Source organism: Canis aureus, chromosome 23 (assembly GCF_053574225.1).
Source record: "Canis aureus isolate CA01 chromosome 23, VMU_Caureus_v.1.0, whole genome shotgun sequence".
Classification (NCBI taxonomy): domain Eukaryota; kingdom Metazoa; phylum Chordata; class Mammalia; order Carnivora; family Canidae; genus Canis; species Canis aureus.
In genome coordinates, this window is record NC_135633.1 from 10,205,731 (window position 1) to 10,228,152 (window position 22,422).

At 48.1% G+C, this 22,422-nt stretch overlaps 1 protein-coding gene and 1 long non-coding RNA gene across 3 annotated transcripts; both read left to right on the plus strand.

The window, feature by feature from the left end:
* The first annotated feature begins 5,660 nt into the window (after positions 1–5,660).
* LOC144294578 (uncharacterized) lies at positions 5,661–11,160 on the plus strand. Of its 2 annotated transcripts, none has more exons than XR_013361935.1 (3): positions 5,661–5,711; positions 6,534–6,712; positions 8,586–11,160. It is a non-coding gene; the product is annotated as an uncharacterized LOC144294578 (long non-coding RNA). The 2 variants fall into 2 exon arrangements; XR_013361934.1 differs by lacking the exon at positions 5,661–5,711 and adding an exon at positions 5,861–5,950.
* A 3,739-nt stretch (positions 11,161–14,899) lies between these two features.
* On the plus strand, positions 14,900–19,301 carry LOC144294579 (serum amyloid A protein-like). The gene is made up of 4 exons (XM_077866286.1): positions 14,900–15,057; positions 15,693–15,797; positions 18,562–18,700; positions 18,986–19,301. Exons 2-4 carry the CDS (start codon positions 15,707–15,709, stop codon positions 19,146–19,148), a joined length of 393 nt encoding a protein of 130 aa, XP_077722412.1. The 5' UTR covers positions 14,900–15,057; positions 15,693–15,706; the 3' UTR covers positions 19,149–19,301.
* Positions 19,302–22,422: the final 3,121 nt, after the last annotated feature.

Sequence of the window (22,422 nt, forward strand, 5' to 3'; positions counted from 1 at the left end):
GCGTGTTCTTCTTGGGTGTACGTCCTGCTGGTTAGTTCCCCAGAGGGATGGATGGACACCCGCGTGAGGCTGAGCCTGGGCCTTGGTGTAGGGGGGACCGTCTCAGTGCACCTGGACAGATGCCCTGTACCCACCCTCCCCAATCAGACCTTCCCGGATCAGACCTGCCCCCCCTGCCCAGGCCCCTCTGCTTACACTGGTGCTATTTCTGGCTCCTTGGTGTCCAGAACTCTCACTGTGTCAGTTGTGTCCTGTCACCTTCTCTGTCCTCAGCATCTGGTTCCCTTAGCTTTGCTCCTCAGTGGTCGCTGTCCTGAGGACAAGGGACACAGCAGAGGGAGGCCAGGACTGTGGGATCAAGGGCCACCTTGATGTTCTGTGGGCTTCTCAGCAGGGCCTTCAAGTCCAGTTACAACCAGTTTCTGTCCCTGCCATCTAAGAACGTGTCCAAGAGAGTTTTGCTCCTCCTGATTTCACTGCCTTACTTCAAGCTAAGTGTAGACGAAATGCCACCTCACTCGTGACTATTTCCTCAGGCCTCTGCACCTTAGCCTGTCACACTGGGGAGGTGGTAGTGAAGAAGGAGCAGTGGAGAGAAGCCATTTGGGGTGGCACCTGGGGTGGAGTCAGCATACGGAAACCAGGTAATAATTTGAGATGGAACATTATAGTAGAAGGAGAGATTGACTGGTGCAAGATTACACACTATGGGGTCCAGATCACACAAAGCTGAGATGTCCATCTTGTTGGCACTCCTGTAGCCCATTGGATGGCCCATAAAGATTGTGGGGGTGTCCCAAGACAAAGCCCACAAACAAGGATTCCCCCACTGAGGTGTCAAGGAGGATACCAGGCAGGAAACTCCAATGGTGTGCAGTGAACTGGGAATGGAGCTGGGGCTGCTGGGAACTCACCTGGAGGCAGCCCACATGGGTCATGGGGCCCGGCGGGTGGTGGGGGCGATGCTGTCCACCTGCCTGAGGCTCGCTGTGGAGGTGGCCGAGCTATGGACTGAAAGGTCATATGTGAAGCCCTACCCCACCCCCCCACCCCAGTGTGGGCATCCACCGGATAAGGAAGTGATTCCGGTTAAACGAATTCACAAGTGTGCAAGCTGGTCTGGTGGGATCAGTGTCTTTAAAAATTCAAATACCAGAGATCTTCTTCGTTCCTCTCTGCCCCGAGGGGACACAGCTGGAAGGTGCCCATGTGCAAGCCGGGAGGAGAGCTCCCACCAGGCACCAAATTAGTGCATCTTGATCTTGGACTTCCCTGCTCTCTGAAATATGGGAAATACATTTAGTGGATTAAGTCACGCAGTGTGTGGCTGTGGTCAGCACCCACCTAACACAGGCCCAGCGCTGCAGGGAAGCGTCACAGAAGATGCCAAGGAAGTTCGGGGGGACAGCCAGGAAGCTCCAGCTGGTGAGGGGCCTGGGGGCCTGCACAGGACAGGAGCGCCACAGGGGCAGGGAGGAGGCCAAGCCCCAGGCTGGGGCTGAGGCCTTTCCTCCCGGCTTGTCCCTCCTGGGAGCTCAGGGATGTCAATCGCTACCAGCATGTGGATCCTCTCCGACAAAGACATCGAGGAGCCCTCCGGAGGGAGAGAGTCATGACGACATTTCACAGAGGAAAGACAATTGCACGCGTGGTCAAGGAGGAAACAGAAGTGAGGATGCGGGTGTCAGTGACGGGAGATCGTGGCTCCTGCCCAGAGCAGGGCCCGGTGCAGGTGGACGGTCCGGGCTCGGGGCTTGGGGGTCAGGGTCGGGTCTCTGTTGAGCCAAGGCGGGGGCAGCAGAAGCAGGTGGCGGCCCGGCACTGGGCAGGCCCCGGGAGTGGGGTCCAGTTGGTGACCTGGGGCCTCACTCCCCTTGGCGCCCCTTTGGGCAGGGTTGTCCTGCTTCACCTTGACGCCTCCTCCCCGAAGGTCGCCCGCCTCTCCGTGGATCTGACTTTCCAGCCCATCCTCTGCCATCTCATGAGCAACTTGGAACCTGCTGTGCCAGGCAGCTGCGTGCCAACCACGGCCCTCACTTGCTTCTCAGAAAGCCTTTGCTTCTCCTTCATTTTGCGGGACAAGTGCACGGAGTACACAATGTCTGCTGACGGGCCTTTTTCTACAAAACCTTTATATATTCCCGCCCACCTCTTCTGGCTTGCAGGCGACTCAAGGTAGAGGAGAGGAACAACAGCTGCCCCAGCCCGAAGGGGAAGCAAGAGGGGTTCATGCTCTGGGGGTGGGGGACCCCAAGGGGAGCAGAGACGTGTGCTCTGAAAGTAAGAGAGCTGATGAGAGTGGGGACAGGGCGCCAGACAGGAGGACGGGACCTGCAGGGGCCCAGTTGTCCTGTGGAGCTGCCCCAGGACTGGGACTCTTCCCACACCCCGAGTTTGCCCCTTAGCGCCCTGCTGTCGGGCGAGAGGGTGGGAAACCCAAGGGCAGAGGGATCCCCCACTGCATGTCAGCCTCACATCCCCAGTACCAGTCACAGCACAGAGCAAATAGTAGCTGCTTAATAAATATTTGGTGAAATGACTCAATGCTATAGAAGGAGTGTTGCTCAGGAGCTCATAGACCGGGAGGCAAGCCTGGGGCTGAGGACATACAGCTGTCAGGTCCAGGGCTTGATCTGCACAACGTGGTCAGGAGGCACCTTGGGTGGCCGTGATCCACACCAGAATCTCCACTAGGTACTGCGGGAAGTGACAAGATTTTACTTGAGCATCAAAAACACTCACTGTTCCTAGGAGGGCCTTGCACTGTCTCCCATTCAAATACAAATAGAAACCTCAGGAGGACAGAAGCTATCAGTCCTCTTGGTTTCTGAGGGGAAGCCTTGGGAGAGAGCAACTAATATTTGAACTTCCAGACTACCCTGTGGACTCTCAGAGGGTCAAGTTAGCAGAGGGTGCTCTGTGAGAACAGAGGAGGGGAAAGATACACTGCATTTCCCTGAGCCCAAGACCCCGTGGACTGAGATATGCATTACTGTTGGTAAAGCTCCATGAAAAACGTTCTGTGAATTCAGGGAAGTTGTAATATTTTCCTATCCCTCAGCAGTTTTACTTGACTCTTGTTGGAAGAGACTCTTGGACCTACTTGGGCATACATTTTTATCTTAGATCACTTTTGTGTATAAAGAAAAAAAAGATGAAGCATACGCAAAATAAATTGATTAAATGTTCCTAGAGCAATGATAATGACTTTATGACTGCGGCCTGGTCATTGGTGGATGTAAGAGATGTCCTCATTTCAGAAAAATCATGCTAAAAAATGTCTATCTTAGAAAACTAGAATATGCTATTACAGTTACTATTTATACAGGTTCCCTCTCATTTTATTTACCCGCTCCTGGGGTGTAGGTCAGCTCTACACCAGCACCCCCACATGTGCGGGACCCCCCCAGAGAGAGGTGGTGTATCCATGACTGGTCCTGACAGGGCCCATGTGCCAACCTCCCTCTCTAGATAGGATGTCACCCCTCGTGGCCCAGCCACAGCCTTCATCCAACCTCAGTGGTCTCTCCAGGACACCCCAGAGTGACCGAGGGCCCCTTCTCGTCCTGTCCGGGCCTCTTCTGTACGGTGCAGAGGGGAATGGGACCGGGAGGAGGTGATCGCACCCATCTGCACAGGTGCCTCTTCATCAGCCCTGGGGGCTCGCGAGACTGGCCTGCTTCTTGGATGCTCTCCCCAGGATGTGGGGTGCGTGGAGCCTCTCGGTCCTCAGGTGTGGGACAGGGAAGAGACTCACTTGACTGCCTGCTTGTCAAACTCGGGGGCAAAGGGCACCCTTTCACAATCCCCTGATTCCCAAGTCGGTTTCTGAAGTCTCTAACTATGGGAAAGCAGTCTCGGGTCTTTTCTGGGAAGAACGTGTGTGCTCTACACACAATCCGTGATTTACGGAGTGCTGTGAAACCATGCTGTGTAAAACGTTTTGCAAAGCTCCCATCATGACTCACACGTCCCTTTGCTGAAAGAGCTGGGCAAAGTGACAAGAACTCCAGGCTGCCCACAGGGCCTTGCAGCCCAGGGACCTGAGCAGGAAGGGAGCCACCCTTCACTGGAATCTTCCCTTAATCCCCCGTAGGCCTCCCCTTTGGAATGTCCAAAAGTCTAACACAAGCCTTTTCAAAGCCCAACTGTCCCCTGGTGGGTACAGATGCTTACAAAACTCCTTCATCCGTCCGTTCCCGGATTCACCCCCTCCTGAATGAGCCCCAGTATGTGGCAGGAACTGAGCAAGGCCCTGGGAACAGAGCGGCCGATGGCGCAGAGGAGATCAGTGGTCCCGGGCAGGTCACTCTCCGGGGGAGCCGTTATTAGCTATGCATGTTTACCACAATGGAACTAAATTACACTGTACATTAGTGGGTGATGGACTATCCTGGGCCACGGTTCAGGCGGCAGCCGCACAGCATGTGGCGAAGAGTCCAAGTGCTCAATCCCAGGCGGCCAGATGTGAATTTCAGCTTGGCCCCTGACTCTGGCAGGTGAGAGGAGGCTCGAGGACAAATGCTCTGCTAAGTTGTTCAGGGAAAAAGCAGCCCGGAAAATGCTGAGTATTATATCCCTATCTTTGATTATGTACTCAGGTAAGTACACACGCTTAGGAAATAGACCGGAAGGCAAACATGAAGGTTCCAGGAGGTGCTTCCTGCCTCTCCCCCAACCCAGGATGAGGAAGTTAGCCCTGCTGTTTTCTTTCTCTCTTTGTACTTACTAAATGGTTTTTATAAAAAGATTATTTATTCATGAGAGACACACACAGAGAGGCAGAGACACAGGCAGAGGGAGAAGCAGGCTCCACGCAGGGAGCCTGACGTGGGACTGGATCCGGGTCTCCAGGATCACGCCCTGGGCCGAAGGCGGCGCTAAACCGCTCAGCCACCCGGGCTGCCCATATACTTATTAAATGTTTTTCAACTTTTCTTCTCTAACTTGTTCTTTCAACCTAGGCTCATTAAGCTCTACTGTCTGCTAGGCCTTGTCCTGGGTGCTGCTTGTCAAAGGTGAGAAAGCCAACCTCACGCCTGCTTGGAGGCTAGGGTTGAGATGAGGAAAAGCAGCAGATGTCTGTTCAGCATATAGTTCACACGTGTGTGCCTTTCTCTCTCATCACACCCCCCCCAACTGCACTAAATGTGCAAATACATCCACACACATCAATAGTGCACCCACATTAATAAAGATCATGCGATATTAACTGGTAAAGGAGTCAGGGTGCCAGTGAACTACGAGAAAAAGGATGGTGCTGATCACGTGCCGTAGTCCGTCTGTCCCAATCCTATTCTGACCTTTCCTTTCCCGTAGGATTCAATTTTCTCCTAGACCTGCTTATCTTCAGGCCGAACCGACATTATTCCAGAACTTGGCCTTGAAAAAGACAGGCCCCACTGACCCCCCGTGAAAGAAGTTTGCTCAGGACCAGAGGAAGGGTGTTCCTCTTCCCCGCAGCTGCAGGAATACGAAGCGCACCGGGCACCGCGTTCTCAGCAGCTGCTCTGACCAAGGAGTTCTTTGAAACCAGAACAACAAAGGAGACTTCAGAGATTTTCGGTTCGTCCCCTGGGAGTGCCGCCGCCCTATTGTATTTAATATTTAGACGTGACTCTGTGTCGGTGCCACCACAATGATTTGCGTGGTGGGTAGCGGGATGCCACAGGTGGGACACGGATGCCGCAGGTGGGACGCGCATGCCACAGGTGGGACATGGATGCTGCAGGTGCGACACGGTTGGTGCAGGTGGGACGGGGATGCTGCAGGTGGGACATGGATGCCACAGGTGGGACACGGGTAGTGCATGTGGGACGTGGATGCCACAGGTGGGACACGGATGCCGCAGGTGGGACGCGGATGCCACAGATGGGACATGGATGCCCCAGGTGGGACACGGTTGGTGCATGTGGGATGCGGATGCCGCAGGTGGACGTGGATGCTGCAGGTGGGACACGGATGCTGCAGGTGGACGTGGTTCCACAGGTGGGAGGCGGAGCTGGGAAAGTGCCTGCTGGTGGCCAAGGAGCTGGACCCCGGAGGTCGAGCCACACTGCAGAGTGACAGACCCACAGCACCCCAGCACGCACTCTCCTGATATACTAGGTTTATGCCAATGTCATTTTTTTTCTGTTCTAATACACGTGACCCGACTGCTCGGTGTTTTATTTGCCTTTTCCCCAAGAGGAACGCTGAGCGCATCTCTTTGTGAGCTTCTTGGTCCTTGGCAGTTGCCTGCACACTAGGTTTTTGAGCTCCTCACCCATTTTTCTATTTGCAGTGCTGTCCATTTCTCACAGATTCATTGGAAGAATTAATCGCTCGACATGTTTTAGATGCTGTCATTTGCCAGTTTCTCTCTAAAAATGAATTCTTAAAAAAAATAAATAAAAATAAAGATGAATTCTTATTTTTGACGTATTCAAGTTCACTATTTCGCGTTTTGGTTTGTGCTTTGAAATTATAAGAATTTCTTCCCTCGTCCACATCACAAGTTTATATTGTAAAAGATTTACTTATTTATTATACAGAGACATTGAGAGAGAGAGAGAGAGTCGGGGGAGAGGAGACAGAGGAAGAAGGAGAGAATCTCAGATAGACTCCCAGCTGAGTGCAGAGCCTGAAGCAGGGCTGGATCTCAAGACCCCGAGCTCAGGACTGGAGGGGAAATCAAGAGTCCAATGCTTACTTAACCAACTGAGCCACCCAGGTGCCCCCACACATTCATTTATTTATTTGTTGAAGAGTTTATATATTTCCCTCTACCCCTCACCCGGCTCATGCTTATCTCAAATAAATAAATTATATGGTGAAAAAAACTTTTTAAAAAAGATTTTATTTATTGATTTGAGAGAGAGAGAGAGAATGCAAGCATGAGCTGAGGAAGGGGCAGCAGCGGAGGGAGAGGGACAAGTGGATCCACACTGAGCCCTGAGCCCTGAGCCCAGCCCAGGACTCAATCTCATGACCCTGAGGTCACTACCTGAGCTGAAACCAAGAGTCAGATGCTTACCTCACTGAGCCACCCAGGCGCCCCACAAGTTTAGTTTGTGAAAATATTTTCTATTAACTTTATCATTCTACCTTTGTATTTAATATCCTAGTGTTGATATTTGTATATGTATGGGGCAAGGATCCTGTTTCATTTTTCTCTGTAGGGTAACCAGTTCCTTCGAACTCTCTTTAAGTAAGCCGTCTCTTCCTCCATGATTTGAGGTGTCTCCTGCATCACATATTACTGTCCTTTACGTGTGGCCCTAGCTCTGCACTCTCTTCTCTCCCGTTGGTCAATGTGTCCTTTGTTTGCCAATACTACTACTTTGTTTCTACTACCGCATTGGCTCTGTGTGTTAGTGCCTGAGTAAGGCAAATGTCAACTCTTTGCATTCTTCTTTTTTTATTTAACTAGCTAACTAACTAAGTAATTATATGTATTTATTCATGAGAGACACAGAGAGTGCCAGAGACATAGGCAGAGGGAGAGGCAGGCTCCCTGTGGGGAGCCCAATGCAGAACTAGATCCCAGGACTCTGGGATCAAGACCTGAACCAAAGGCAGACCCTCAGCCACTGAGCAACCCAGGTGCAACCTCTTCACACTCTTATTTATGAAGATTTATTTTTCTACGTATGATCTTTACTTCTCAATATAAATTTCAGAGTTAAAAATAAATAAATAAATAAATAAATAAATAAATAAATAAATAAATAAATAAATAAATTTCAGAGTAATTTTCTTCGATTCCTCAAAGTTCACCTGGAATTTTGCTTTGAAGGCATTACATTTGTCCATTAATTTGGGATAGAATTAACATCTTTATTTTTTTTAAGATCTTATTTCTTTATTCATGAGAGACATAGAGAGAAAGAGGCAGAGACAGAGACACAGGCAGAGGGAGAAGCAGGCTCCATGTGGGACTTGATCCCGGGACTCCAGGATCACGCCCTGGGCCAAAGGCAGGCGCTAAACCGCTGAGCCACCCAGGGATCCCTAATTAACATCTTTTTTTTTTCTTTAATTTTTATTTATTTATGATAGTCACACAGAGAGAGAGAGAGGCAGAGACACAGGCAGAGGGAGAAGCAGGCTCCATGCACCGGGAGCCTGACGTGGGATTCGATCCCGGGTCTCCAGGATAGCGCCCTGGGCCAAAGGCAGGCGCCAAACCGCTGCGCCACCCAGGGATCCCTAATTAACATCTTTACAAAATGAAATCATCCCATCTGAGAGCCTGCAGCTCCTCTCCAATTAAATCACATCATCGTATGACGTGTTTATTAGTTTGAAATCTTCTCCAGTGTGATTCCGCATTCATTTCATCCCTAGGTATTTTGTAGATACGTTGTTACCAGGAATGGTTTCCTATTTTTAATCATATTTTCTATTTGGTTATTTCTGATATGGAGAAATGTGGTTGGTTTCTGGATCAACTGTTGGGTTATCTTATTAAATTCTCTTATCAAGTCTAGTAGTTTTTTGATTTGTGGCTTCTAGGAGTTAATGGTTTTAATATCTGCTAATAATGACAGTTTAATCTCCACCTTTCCAATTTTAATATTTCTTCTTTCTTTTTATTTTCCAAGGTATTCTCCATGGCTGCCAGACCTACGATAGAAAACAGTGGTGATAGTTGGTAGTCTGTCTACGCTCATTCTAGATCCTCAGAAAATGGATTAGAAGTTTTCCATTAAATTATATGTGTACTGTCACCTAGTCTGATACATTTAAGAGAGTTACCTTTGATGTTCAGTTTCATAAAGGATTTTTTAAACCATAAATATATCTTGAGCTTTCTCAAATGATTTTTTTTCATCAACTGAGATACTATTTATCTTTTTTAGGCTATCAATTGACAGAATGTTATGGTCTTTTTCATACTGATCAATATTATAGTGTTGACCTCCTTGTGCATTCCAACAGTAAACCACAGGCAATGGTGAGGCATTCTTAAGCTCCGATTAGATTGTTTACACTATATTCCATTTTGAATGTGCCTTTGAAAACAAAATGGACTATTGTTTTATGTCCTTGTACAACCCAAGTCTGGTTTTGGAATCAAGATTATTCTAGCTTCTTCAAATGGCTGTACAACTTCATTTTCTGTGTTCTACCACAGCTTGTATAACACATATTTAACCGTCCCTAAGATTCTATCAGGCTCCTGAAGAACATCTGGCCTCAGAGGAGAATCTGGGGAGGAGAGATTTTATCAACCATTTCACCGTATCTAATATTTATTTGGCTTCCTAAAGATGACTATGTCTCCTTGCAACAACAACAAAAATATCCTTCTTACATAAATACCTCTGTGGCATTGTTTAATCTAAATTAACACATGGTGTGTCACCGTGAGTTGATTAAGTCGAATCTAGGAACAGGAGCTCTGTATTAAGCCGAAACGTGAGCCAGAAAAGGGGAACTTAGGTTAACCTTTTGGGTCCACACGGAGAGTTAGTCTGCCTCTGTGAACTGGCTCTAACCAGCTCAGAACAATCCTTCTGAAGAGCTTTTATGCTGAGAAATGCTACAGTCATTGAAAGGTCCGATAATTATGCAGTTTTGCTTTGTGTTGTGCTGTAGTTAGTGTTGTTGATTGCTGCCTCTCCTGGCTTCTTCCAGAGGCCATTGGGGGTACATGTGGGGAATGCAGGTGTCCCCTTACCTGGGAGCCACCAGCAGTGAGCTGAAAGGAGAAACATGGGAGATCTGATCTTTGAAAGGATTCTTTTGTAGGTTTGCTAGTACTAGTGTGGGACTAGGGGCAGAGTGAGGAGCCACCAGAGCAGAAAGCACCCCCTGCCTGAGCAGGTTGCCTTGCCCTGGAACTGGGGAGCTGCTGCTCCCTACAGGATATCATGGAGGTGGAGCTCCTGGTCTCAGGAAGCACAAAGGGGCTGAGTACACGTGTTCTCTCATGCTGGATGCTTTGTGCACCCGCCCCAGCCCTGCCACGTTTGTTTGTTCCTTGGGAATATATGCAGCCATATCATCTACCGCGGGCCCGAGAATTTAACGCTTTCTTCAGTTGTTCCAATGCGCTATTTTCTTTGAATCTCCCTGAGTGAACTGAAGGGCGGGTGTGAGGAATGCACCTGTTCTGGGGCTGAAGCTGTGGGTCTGCAGCAGCTTCCCTCTCCTGGAGCGCTGGTCTGTCTGTGCCTAGACTCCCAAAGAAAAGGATCTGTGGTGCTTGGAATTAGAAGGTGGCGCCCCACCCCGTGCTGGGAGATGTTTGACAACTGCCTCCCCAGAAGCCAGAAGTGAAAAAAATTAAAAAATCCGTGCCTCACAGTGTCATCAGTTTCTATGGTGTAAAGCATCCCACCTTGGCTAAACTCGTATGACCAATGACTTAATAGTTGGTTGTCCTGAGCTCCTATGAGCTGGCCTGGCCCCCCCAGGACAGTCCACCTTCCCAGGATAGAGACGACCAGATACACCATGTGTCTAAGCTGAGACTTTCAACGATTCCTCAGGAGAAAAGGAAAAACAGGAAGCAAAACAAAACTTCTCTTCACAAAAGTGGTGGCTGTTAAAGAAACTGCTCCAGTTTGAGAGAAAAGTAAAAGTATGTGTCCCTCAATGTTTGTAAAGATAGCTAAGCCATAAAGCATATCCTCTGTCCTCGGAGCAAACTACATAGATTACGGAAATGATCATGAGGGGAATGAATGAGATGATGATCACTCAAAAAGACTGTTTGCTATTGAGAAAGAAAGTACAACAAAGTTAAGAATTCGTGTCCCTAGAGGCTCCTGGCTGGCTCAGATCGTAGGGCATGGGACTCTTGTTCTTGGGATGGAGGCATGAGCCCCTCGTTGGGTGTAGAGATGACTTAAAATAAGTTAATAACATTTTTAAAAGAATTAGTGCCGATCAATGCATAAGATGAAACTTGAAAAAAGAAAGGGCAAGACCTGAACATCTTTTGTGGGGAGCATAAACTCTTTCTGTTAAGCTATTCTCGATTTAAGTTTTTAAAAAGGTATTTTTATGATGCAGGATATAGTATTTAGTTTTAAAACCAGCAATGCTTTAGAGAGTACATGAATTGTAGCCTCAACGGATGCCCACAGTTGTTCACAAGTGGATGCTAAACAAGTAGTTCATATTGGAAAGAAGAAAGTGAAGAATAAAAGGAAATCATACAGATGGAAATGCTGATAAAGTTTTCTTTTACTCTAACTACCTGGGGGTCTTTAGACGGAAAAGATGACGCAGTCAATATTGCATGTGTTCCTGAACCCGCTTTGCCCTCTCTTTTCCTTGTGGCAAGTTTTGAGCTCCTCCAGCCTCAGTTTCTCCCGGTGCTACCTGTGGAGTTCCAGGGCCCAGAGAATGTTCCCTCTTCCCTTGCACAGCTGCAGAGACTCCGCCTTGTCTTGTGCATCACAAACACTGTCCTGGGCAAAATGTTTCTACCAAAGAGATCTTCAGAGACACCCAGACTTGAAAGAATGTTGCTATGTCCTGAGTAGTCAAAGCAGGATCTTTAAAAATCTAACTCTGCTTGGTCCTCTCCCTTCTTAAAGCGTTAATAATGTGTGGCAGCGTAATAATCTATTAATTAATCTTCTGTCTTCTGCAACGTATAAAGTATTATGAACTGTCTTGCAGCGCAGAAAGGTTCAGTGTATGAAGAGCTCTGAGGTGCTCAGACCGACCCAAGCCCCCTTTCAGCCTTAATGGACCCACCCCGACCACACCCAATGAGGCAGTCCTTTAGGTCTCAGATCCAGGGTCAGGGTCTGTGGGGATCCCCCACATGCATCACCAAGCAGTTCTCAGACACCAACTGGGTGTGCTAGAATTCCACTCATTTCTGACACTCTTACCCAGAGAGAGCACAGAAGCCTCCCGTTAAGGAGTCAGTCCTAGGACAGGATCTTTCCCCTTCACCTCAGCCAGGCAGATGTCAATCCTAAACCCCCGCTGCTCTGTGTGCTTCTGACAGACCCCAGACAGGCTGAGGGATCCAGGTGGCTGGATCCCCACCTCCCTCTTGGGTTGGAATAATGTGCTAGAAGCTCTCACAGAACTCGAGGAAACACTTCTATTTACCAGTGTCATGAAGGCTATAGAAGAGGATACAGAGGAAGAGCCAGATGAGGAGATCCGGAGGGCAAAGGATGGGAAAGGCCACAGGCCCCATGTCCTCCCAGGTCACCACTCTCCTGAGTCTCCATATGCTTAGACCCTGGAAGCTCTCTGAACCGAGGCCCTCTGGGGTTTTATGGAGGCTTCGTTGCATAAGGGATTACTTAAATCCTGGGGCATGGGGGATTGATTCAATGCTCCTGTCCCTGAACCTTCCCTCTAGTAAGAGGACGGAACGAAAGTGCCTCCAATCATATGCTTGGGCCTCCTGGCAATCAGCCCCTGTCCTTCGTGAGGTCCCAAGTCACCTCACGAATGTCACTAAAGACCCCTCTGTGTCTGTCAACACCTAGGCAGTTCCAAGGGTTTGGGAGTCCGCCACTGTGAAAGACCAAGAAATATGGGACATATTTCAACATCAGAATGATGAAATTTTTATTTCTTATCCATGTGAACCTTGCAGGTAAGTATGGTTATTCTTCTCATTTTAAATTCATGAAAATGCTCATCATTCTCTCTGCTGTCCCTCTGACCCTGGGATCCAGGCCTCCCGTGCCTCCCTGGGTCACGGTGTCCTGTGGAACTTCTTTTTTAACTTTGCTTTCTGATTCTTCAAGCCTTGGTCCCCTTCTCATCCACTTACATTAATTGCAACAGAGCAAAGGGGGTTCTCTGAGGCCCCTTAATAGCCTGGTCACGGGGTGGGGGGGGCATCTACCTTATGTAAACCAGGTCACTCTGAGAGTGAAGGGGTTGCCACTACTGATAAAGCTGACACAAGTAGCCCAAATGGGCACTGTCTCTGCAAACCTGGACACAGCGATTCCGGGGAGACCTGGGACATCTCTCTAAGGCCTGGACATTCTGATGCCAGCATGCCAGCATCTTCCTTCTGTATTAGACACCAGGGAATTAGCTGCCAGTCCCTAATATCTATTGTTCTAAGCAGGGCCCTCCAGAGATCTGAGTGTCCCTTCCAAGAAGTTTGAATACACGATGTGACAAAGGATGAGACCACGCGGTGCTTGTTCACGTCCCTGTGAGGAGCGTCTCTTGGTGTCTAGAAATTGCACTCAGTCTCTCTGCAATGTCTCTATCAAAGAAGGGAATGACTTGAATGCTGTGTGAAAGTGGGGGAGGGAGCATTCCAGCACAGAAGGGCCACGAAGGAGCAAAGGAATTGTCACAGGATGGGGTCACTGACCCAGAATTTCTGCCCTGGGGAGCCAAGGGGGCAGACTGTGGGCATCCCATGGCCTCCTCCGGGAAGCAGCCCCCAAGCTCCCTGTCACCAATGGCTGTGGAGGGTTGACAACTGCCCGTCTCCCCACATGTCTACTCCTACGACCCCGGGAGCCAAAGCAGCTCAGGGTCGCGGACTCAGTGGACCTCGGGACCCCAGCTTTCCCAAGGAATGATTTGTGTGGGGAATATCCAAATGTAGCTTAGCATCGCCTTGGCTAAGGCCCACAGGGCAGAGAGATCCTTTGACAGTTGTCTGCCTGCAGCTTCAGCTCATCACACCTACAGGAATTAAGATGAGACCCAGCCCCAGAAGAGGCATCACTCCCGCACTGGCAGGCGCCCATCTCAGCCAATGATTCCCTCACGCTCGTGTAATCCTCGCCTGATTTGCTTCATCCTGGGTCAGCCTCCCCTTTGCAACGTCCTGCTCGGATCCCTTCTAGTCTTGTAACAAGTCAGAAGTGGGCCTCCTGCTTCTTCTCTGGGTTACTGGTGGAGCATGAATCCCACCTCCGACCTGGCCACTACGGAGCATCTTGCAGCCTCTGGGCTGCCCCGTCTCCAGGTTGCTGGCATCAGCCCTGCAGGCACTTGTCTTGTGTCTGCCGAGCCGCTGGTGTTCCTCGTCTGCCAGGGGCGCTCCAGGCAGCACCCCTGAGCCAGCACCCCTGGGCCGGGCCTTCCCTGCCCTACTGCCTCCGGCCTGTGGCCCAGGGCCTCAGTGTGACAAGGACGGGTCTGTCCTCTGGACGCCCCCTGAAGCAGCCACGTCACACATGCACCGTCCTCTCTCCCCGAGGAAATCCGATGAGCTCGGCGCGTTCCTTTCACTTGAATGGGCAGGAAGGGGTCGGGGCGCCCACCGGGCCTCCCGGCCCCGCGGAGCCCTGCGCAGGGCCTTCCGCACACACCGTGACTAACCTCCCGCAGGACCGCGCGGTCCTGCTCTTCGGGCGAAGCGGCCGCTCCCTCTGTTCTTGCGCTGCATCCCGCTTTCTCGGCTCCCTTCCTGAATCTTCTATTCTGCTCGGCTCCCAGCCAGTGCGCTGTTTCCTGATGGTTTTTAGGATGTCATTTCTGCGTGACATGGGAGCCAGTATCTAGCCCCAGGTCGGTGTCCCTGGGCGGCCCAGTCCTCACTGCGCCTGCAGAGGCGCCCCACAGTGGCCGGTCGTGATGCTGGGGCGTCTGGAGGACCTTCCCAGTGTCCAGGCCCCCCGCTGGCTGCTGGAAGCTTATTGCCCTGGTCCTGAGGCTTTCCTGTCTCCCTCCGGCTACCGGGGCCCAGCCCCAGGCTTTGCGCCCCTCAGTGGACCCCCTTCTGCTCCTCCAGTGGCCCTGTGCGCTCTCAGGCCTTAGGCACTCGGGTCTCTTTTCTCTTATTGATCCCCCTTCACAGCAGTTGTGTGGGGAAGAAAACCTTTCCTGAGCAGCAGTGAGAGTGGAAAGAGGCTGGAAACCCCACGTTTGCCACACTCCCGGAATCTGCCAGATTGCACAACCTGGGAAATGAGAGGCTTCGAGGAAAAAGCCTGATGATCTGCAGCTGCCTCTGGCCTCGGGGAATTTCCCCAGCCCAGTGTTTTCCCTCGCCCTGTCTTCCATTCGTCCCTCCAGCAGAGCGTCAGTATATATGTGCTGGCACACGTCGCAGGCCGGAGGCCAGGGCAGCTCAGCCTCAACAGGAGCCTCCGCGGGGAGGGACAGCCAAAGGTGAGGTCCAGAACCTTCCAAGCGGTTCTTCCTGGCAGGTTCTCTTTCCCCACAGCATTCCTGTGCTGGGTCCCAGCCATCTGCTCCTTTCCTGGATCCATGATCCTGACAATGAGGATTCAGCAGATGTGAATACTTTCTGGGACTGGGCTTTAGTTGTGATTGTCCTCTGTGGGCCTTCGGGGGTGGATACAAGAGGCACCTGCAAGTGTGTGGGCATCGTTACACTCATCTCATTCGACAGACAGGTGCACGGTCACAAATGCCCAGAGGCCTCCTCGGAAGCTTCCTGTCAGTGGGTGTGAGGGCTCATAGGGCAGGATTGAAAGTGGTGTGTATTGGAAGTGCCGTGCAGGCTCTCATCCTGGGATTCCCGGGAGGCAAGTGGAAATGGAGACGTGGACCCCCTGGAATTCTGTCTACGTAGCTACGTATCACCTGCTAACTATGCTAATAAACGCTGTCCACTTCCTTCTCCATATACCCCCCACACTTATGCATGTACATGCGTACAGAGGTACATAGGTACACGTATGTGTGTGTGTGTGTACACATGAAGGATAGGTCACATTCCCCCCATGTAGAAAACCAAACCAAACAAAAACCAAACTCGTCTCCTTTTCGTGTGTCCCCAGGACTCTGCAGCAGGATGAAGCTTCTCGTGGGCATCCTATTGTGCTCCCTGGTCCTGGGCGTCAGCAGCCAGAGATGGTTGACATTCCTCAAGGAAGCAGGTCAAGGTAAGGACCAAAGCATGGGGGTCATGGGGAGACCGCACTTGGCCTCCTTCGGAGTTCACCTGAGTGGGGGCCACATCCACACAGGGCAGGGGTCAAGAGTGGGAAGCACAAAGCATGGTTTGCAAGTCAGCAGTTTCCCCGGCCTTTTTTATTTATTCTTATTGCAATATAACTGACATGTAACATTATATATAATTAAGGTATATGTCACGTTAATTTGATGCACTTATATATTTGATTGCCTTTGTAGCTATAATTAGCACCTCTACTATATTATATAATTATCCTTTTTTTTTAAAAATAGTATTTGAAATAATTAAGTTTGGGGCACCTGCAAGTCTCAGTTGATTAAGCGCCTGTCTTAGGCTCAGGTCATGACTTCAGGGTCCTGGAATCGAGCCCCATGTTGAGCTCTCTGCTCATTGGGGCCCTGCTTCTCTCTCTCCCTCTGCCTACTGCTCCCTCTGCTTGTGCTCTCCTTCTCTCTCTCTCTGTCAAATAAATAAATAAAATCTTTTTTTTTTTTTTACAAAAGAAATAATTAAGTTCTAGAGGATAGCAAACTTCATAGTTATAATAATACATTGTTTGGTGCCCATTATAGTGTGTATCAGATCTCCAGGCCTTACTTCCTCCTTGTGCCTTTTCCCCTGACACCTCATCTGTCCTATCCCACCACCCCTGGCTTTTCTAGCCAGCATCGCCCTCTTCCATGGGGCTCCCCTTGCCTGAGGTCATATAGGGTTTGGAAGAGATCTGGGGTCCCTGGTGCCTGCTCCCTATTCCGAGTGGACTCTAGTGCCTCTTGGTGGGAAGGCAGGGACAGCTCATGGCTGGGTCTCAGGCAGCCTGAAGTGGGTGCATCCAACTTGTGCACCTAGTAATTACACCCAAGAGTAACTGAGCTTGGCCGTCCTAGGTGCTGCTCTGAGAGCTTTACATGTATGGATGAACTCGTTTTCATCTTCAGGTTTTAATCTTTAATCCTGGGATGTAGGCACCATCATGTCTTATTAGAAGACCTGAGGCAGAAAGAGATGAAGAGTCCTAACAAAGTCCCCACACAGAGCAGGATTTACCCCAGTGCTGGCGCTCCCAGAGCTTCCTGTGACAGGACTACCCTGTCTCCCAGACCAGAGAGCACATGGAGAGTGAGGGGCCTGTGAACACATAATCCTCTTGCTCATCTGTCCAAATGCCAGATAGCTGTGTTGCAGGCGGAAGGCAACTCTGAGAGCTCTCTCCCCCAGTCGAAGGCACAAGGAATTACATGATGATCCTCTTCTGGCCTGAGTCCTGGCTGGGCCAGAGAGAAGAGATATACCCCTTATTTGGCAAGAGGCCAAATTTGCTTATTTCACAAAATTGTTTATTTTGAGTTTTCTGTGATGGCCAGTGGCTATTGCTTTAAGACTTTGCTGTCAGTCCTTTCTAAATTCTCACAGGCACAGCTACAAATATTTTTTTCATATTTAGGTCAGAGTTTCTCAAAGTTTTGTTCTAAGGCCACTTGCATGAGAATCACCTGGGGCTTGGGGTGCTTTGTGAAATGCAGATGCCTGGTCCACACACTCCCCCTCTGCTGAATCACAATTTCTGAGGCTGAGCCTGAAATCTGGCCTTTAGCAAGCACCCAGTGGGTTTTTTCCCCACTCAAGATTGGGTACTACTACCTGCAGTCTTGCTCCCTGAGTGACAGATATGTCGGGCATTTGGAAGTGCTTCTAAAGCAAGCGGCCCCCAGGCATCTATTGAATCTGTAACTGGGAGGGAATCAGTATAGTCAGAAGGTTGTGCTGCTCAACCAAGCGATCTTTCTGAGCACTGGGAATGAGAAATACACGAAATGAAGATAGGGGCGTGGCCGATATTACGCAAACTATGATGACCACTCGACTGAGGTTTTTCTCTTTTGCCTAGTCAGCTGCTTTCTAGAAGTCTTCATGTGGTTACTGAGTGGTCTACTGAGACTCCTTCAGTCCATAACTCTCTGGCCTTCCTCTTAGCCTAGTCGCGCTGCTGGATTTGTCCCAGGCTTCCTAAGGCCTAGTGAGGTGATAGCATATTGAGCACCTACAATCTTCTAGAAGTTATATGTGTATTTTCTCATTTTGTAGCATAACCACTGTGGGGAAGGCGATACTCTTCCATTTATGGGGAGGACACTGAGCTTTAGAGCTGGCGGGTCAGTTGCCCTTTTTATGCATCTGGTGACTCGATTTCTGTGAAGCTGTTTTGGGGAGCTCACTTTTTCAATTCTATGAATGATTGAATTCTGACATTTGCCTGGAAGCAAAATACACCCTGGACCTTCAGAAGTAGGTAGGACTGAGTTGTCTTTATGCTGCCCACAGGGATGAATTTCTCTCCTTGACTAGGCTGGGAGCCCCCTGGGGCAGCAGCCGCCCCCACCTTCTGGCTTTGTCCTCATGCCCCAGCGGGGGGCTTCCCTTGTCTTTCCAAGTAGAGGTTCATTATACAAGGAAGCATCCCTTAGAGACCATCCCACCCTTGTTCACACACATCACACAGAGCCAAAAGCCAAGTATCTACAGTACTTAGGATGGAATCAAAGAGAATAAAACATGTATCCAGTGCGATTCTTGTAACATTAACTCAGGGGAGTGAAGAGTTAAGGGATATTTCTCCCAGCCAAGATCATCTCCAAGCATTTTGTCAAAGACTGAAATCTTAGATTCAGCGGGAGGAAAACCTTTTCTCTATTTTCCAAGAGATAATCACCTTCAGTTTCCTTCCTTTCCAGGGACTAGAGACATGTGGAGAGCCTACTCTGACATGAGAGAAGCCAACTACAAAAATTCAGACAAATACTTCCATGCCCGGGGGAACTATGATGCTGCACAGAGGGGCCCTGGGGGCGCCTGGGCTGCTAAAGTGATCAGGTAACAGGACCCTTTGGGATGTAGGGATGGGTGAACTGAGCATGTGTGCTGTGGACAGCCAGAAGACCAAGGTGTGATACCCACCTTCCCCCTATGGGCATGGGCTACCAAGCACAAGGAGATTTGCCAGGCTGAGTTGGCCTGTGCCCAGAAATGAAGAGTGTTTTAGTCCCTCTAAACGTGGCTTATTTTGGTCATTAATTTGTTAGAAAGAGGAGAGATAGGAAAGATGGTGGTGATGCTCATCAGTCCCTGATTAAACCCATTTGCCTTTCTCTATTCCAGTGACGCCAGAGAGAATTCTCAGAGAATCACAGATCTTTTTAAGTTTGGAGACAGCGGCCACGGAGTGGAGGACTCGAAGGCTGACCAGGCTGCCAACGAATGGGGCCGGAGTGGCAAAGACCCCAACCACTTCCGACCTGCTGGCCTGCCTAACAAGTACTGAGCTTCATTTCAGTTCTGTCCTCAGGAGCCGGTCTATGAGCCCCCTAATGGCAAGAACACTTGTTGAGTTAGAGTTGCTGAATTCTGTATTCTTTCTACTCAATAGTTTAGAAGGAGCACATAAAAATGTTTAATAAATGCTTGCAAAATTCAATCTGTCATTGTCATCTGGAAACACCAAATAACAATCCTCCTAAGTACCATTGCTACCATGGATGTGGTCAATTTACCTTATTTTTTTTTCAGAGGAGATAAATTCTAATAAAGAATAATACTAATTTGGGGTGAAAGTATATGTTCATAAAAGGGACCATACTATATAGACTATATTTGGACCATACATGTCAGTCTCTGAGACCAAGATGGATTTTACCCTAGTTCTCAACAGAATAGCACTGCAGCCATATGGATCTCCAACTCCAGGTTTTGGATCTATCTTGGGGTACTTTTGGTTGACCTGGTAATTGCAGGGCATCTGGTGGGTGGAGCAGAGTTATATACAGCTTACTTTTATGAGACAGTGCTGCAACCAAAGAGCCATCCTAAATCTTGCTTCACTTTTGCATTGTCCCTTCACACGTGCATTTAGGTAGAATCAGATTTACTGTGAATCTGATGAAGCTTGAGCGTCAAGGGTTCCCCACTTATATGGGATCATTCCAAGATCCTCGGAGTGGCTCTGGGATGGGATTCACATGGGCAATTCCTTTTGTAAAATCTGTAGAAGTAAACTATTGTAACTAAAGCAGTTAGTGCCTCTGTTCATGCCAACATCCCACCATCATTTTTCTGCTTGTGTTGAATGGTACTGTAGTGGGCACAGGCATTTTGGGGCATCTGACTAAGGAGAAGTTGAATTGGCAACATAATTGGTTTGCACTTAGTGGGACGTACTTGCATAGTTTCCAGTCATTTCTGAGTATAATTAGATTATTTATCACTACCCTGGAGTAGGAATGGCCTCTAGGTATGCTCCCATCATCTACTGTGGTTACTCCTGGTGCAGGAGCAGAGGTCATATGGCAAAATAACATGTCCTGCACAGCCCTGCACAGAATACGTGGGTGGTTGGGAAGAGACAACTTTGAAATGTATAGTCAAGCATGAGTCTATGGAGAATTGTAAGATCGTAAATGGAAGATTTTTATTTTGACGGAATCCCAGTCAAAATTTAAGTTCTCCTCCTGAGAGAGGTTTTCCAAATTTCACAGTGCTCAAATTATATAAAATATTACCAATAACAAATTGTGAAGCTAAAAGAAACTTTCAAATAATTTTTTTTAAAAAATCAAGCAACCATGCTCAGAGCAAAGACAGAATTATTTTTTAATTTTTCATTATAGAAAATGACCTTCAAGGTCATTGTCATATGAAGAGAAGATTAACGTGAACTCAGAAAAAATATATTAAAAATTAAAATTATATTAAAACAGGATTTTTAGGGCAGTGAAAGTACTCTGCATGAAGCAATAATGGTAGATATATGTCGTTATAAATTTGCCCAAAGCCATAGAATGTACAACACCAGGAGTGAAACCTAATGCAAACTCTGGGTGAATAATGATGCACCAATGTAGACTCAATTGTATCAAATATTCCACTTTGATGGGGAATGCTAATAATGGAGGTGGCTATGTATAGGGGCAGGTATAAGTTAAATGGGAAATTTCTGTACCTTCTGCTCAATATTGCTGTGAACCTAAAACTGATCTAAAAATAAATTCTATTAAAAGTAAGATAAAGGGTTGTTGAAGTGTGTCATGCTGTTTATTAATAATATTTTTTATATATTTTGTGATGTCTTACATATTTGTTGGCTATTTCAAAATTGATAATTTTTTCCCATTCTAAGTAAATATCTCCTATTGTTGCTAATTTAATATTTGTAATTTTGTGTGGTCTTTCCTAAAGGGAGCTGCCCAAATTGCGTAATTCAGGCCTCAGAAAACCTGAGTCTGACCCTACACATACAGTGAAAAAAATCTTCATAATTATTTGAGCCTGGAACTCTACTGTATTTCACATAGTAAAATATATATTTTACATAGTAACAGAATATTTTTTGCCCAGTTTTAATAAAAGCTAACATTTCCTCGAAATGCAATTGCTTGGTAAATTAGAACTTTGTTTTGGTAGAAATTTTCACATGCTCCATTTATGATTTTGAGAAGCACAGCCCCCTGATGGAATCACACGGCTGTTACTCTTCTGTGTAACTGTTGGGGTCACACTGACTTGATGTATATGTGCTAACAGAGACCTCTATTATGTCTTCTAGTGTTGAAAATATTAAAATACATATCATTTTATTTTATATTAGTTTTATTTCTTCTTTCTGTTAGGGAACCACATCGATATTTTTGGAATTCAGGTTGAGGTCGATGGTAGCATCTATAAATCTCTTTCATCCAAGTAAAAGTAGGTGTGGTCAAGTATCTGCTGCAGGTGGGGGGAGCACGGGGCTGAGTACCACGCAACTCATAGAAGCAGGAGCTGAAAATACGGGGAGTTGTCATACTGATGTTCTTCCTGGTGACCTATGCCTGTCCGAGGGTTCCATCCACACCTGGGGTCTCAGAGGGAGGCGCACTGAGGTCAAGGAGGCCAAAGGTGCCTGGAGGTCTGGGCTCCAACAGCCTCGACAGCCACCTCTGCACCCGAGTCGCTGTCCCTGCTTATCAGGAGGAGATGGACTATCTGGTCCAGTGGGGAATATAAAAAGTAGTGAAAGCACCAAAAAAAAAAAAAAAAAAAGTGGTGAAAGGGAATAAAGGGGAAAGGAGAAAAAATGAGTGGGAAATATCAGAAAGGGAGACAGAACATGAGAGACTCCTAACTCTGGGAAACGAACTAGGGGTGGTGGAAGGGGAGGTGGGTGGGGGGTGGGGGTGACTGGGTGATGGGCACTGAGGGGGGCACTTGATGGGATGAGCACTGGGTGTTATGCTCTATGTTGGCAAATTGAACTCCAATAAAAAAATGTAAAAAAAAAAAAGAAAAAAAGAAGAAAGTTATAAATGTCTTTTGCTCAGTTAAAGAATAAAAAAAATAAAAAAAATATAAAAAAGGACAAAGGCGTCAACTTAAAGGAGCTCCTATTGTTCACCTGAAGACAGTTGAACCTGAGAAGAAAGGATGAGAGGAAAAGTGATAATTGGGGTTCATTGAAGTAAATTAAGGCTTTTGAATGCTGTGAGATTTTTCAATACATAAAGATAAAAGTTCTTTTTATTTTTTATTATTATTTTTTATAAAGATAAAAGTTAATATAAAGT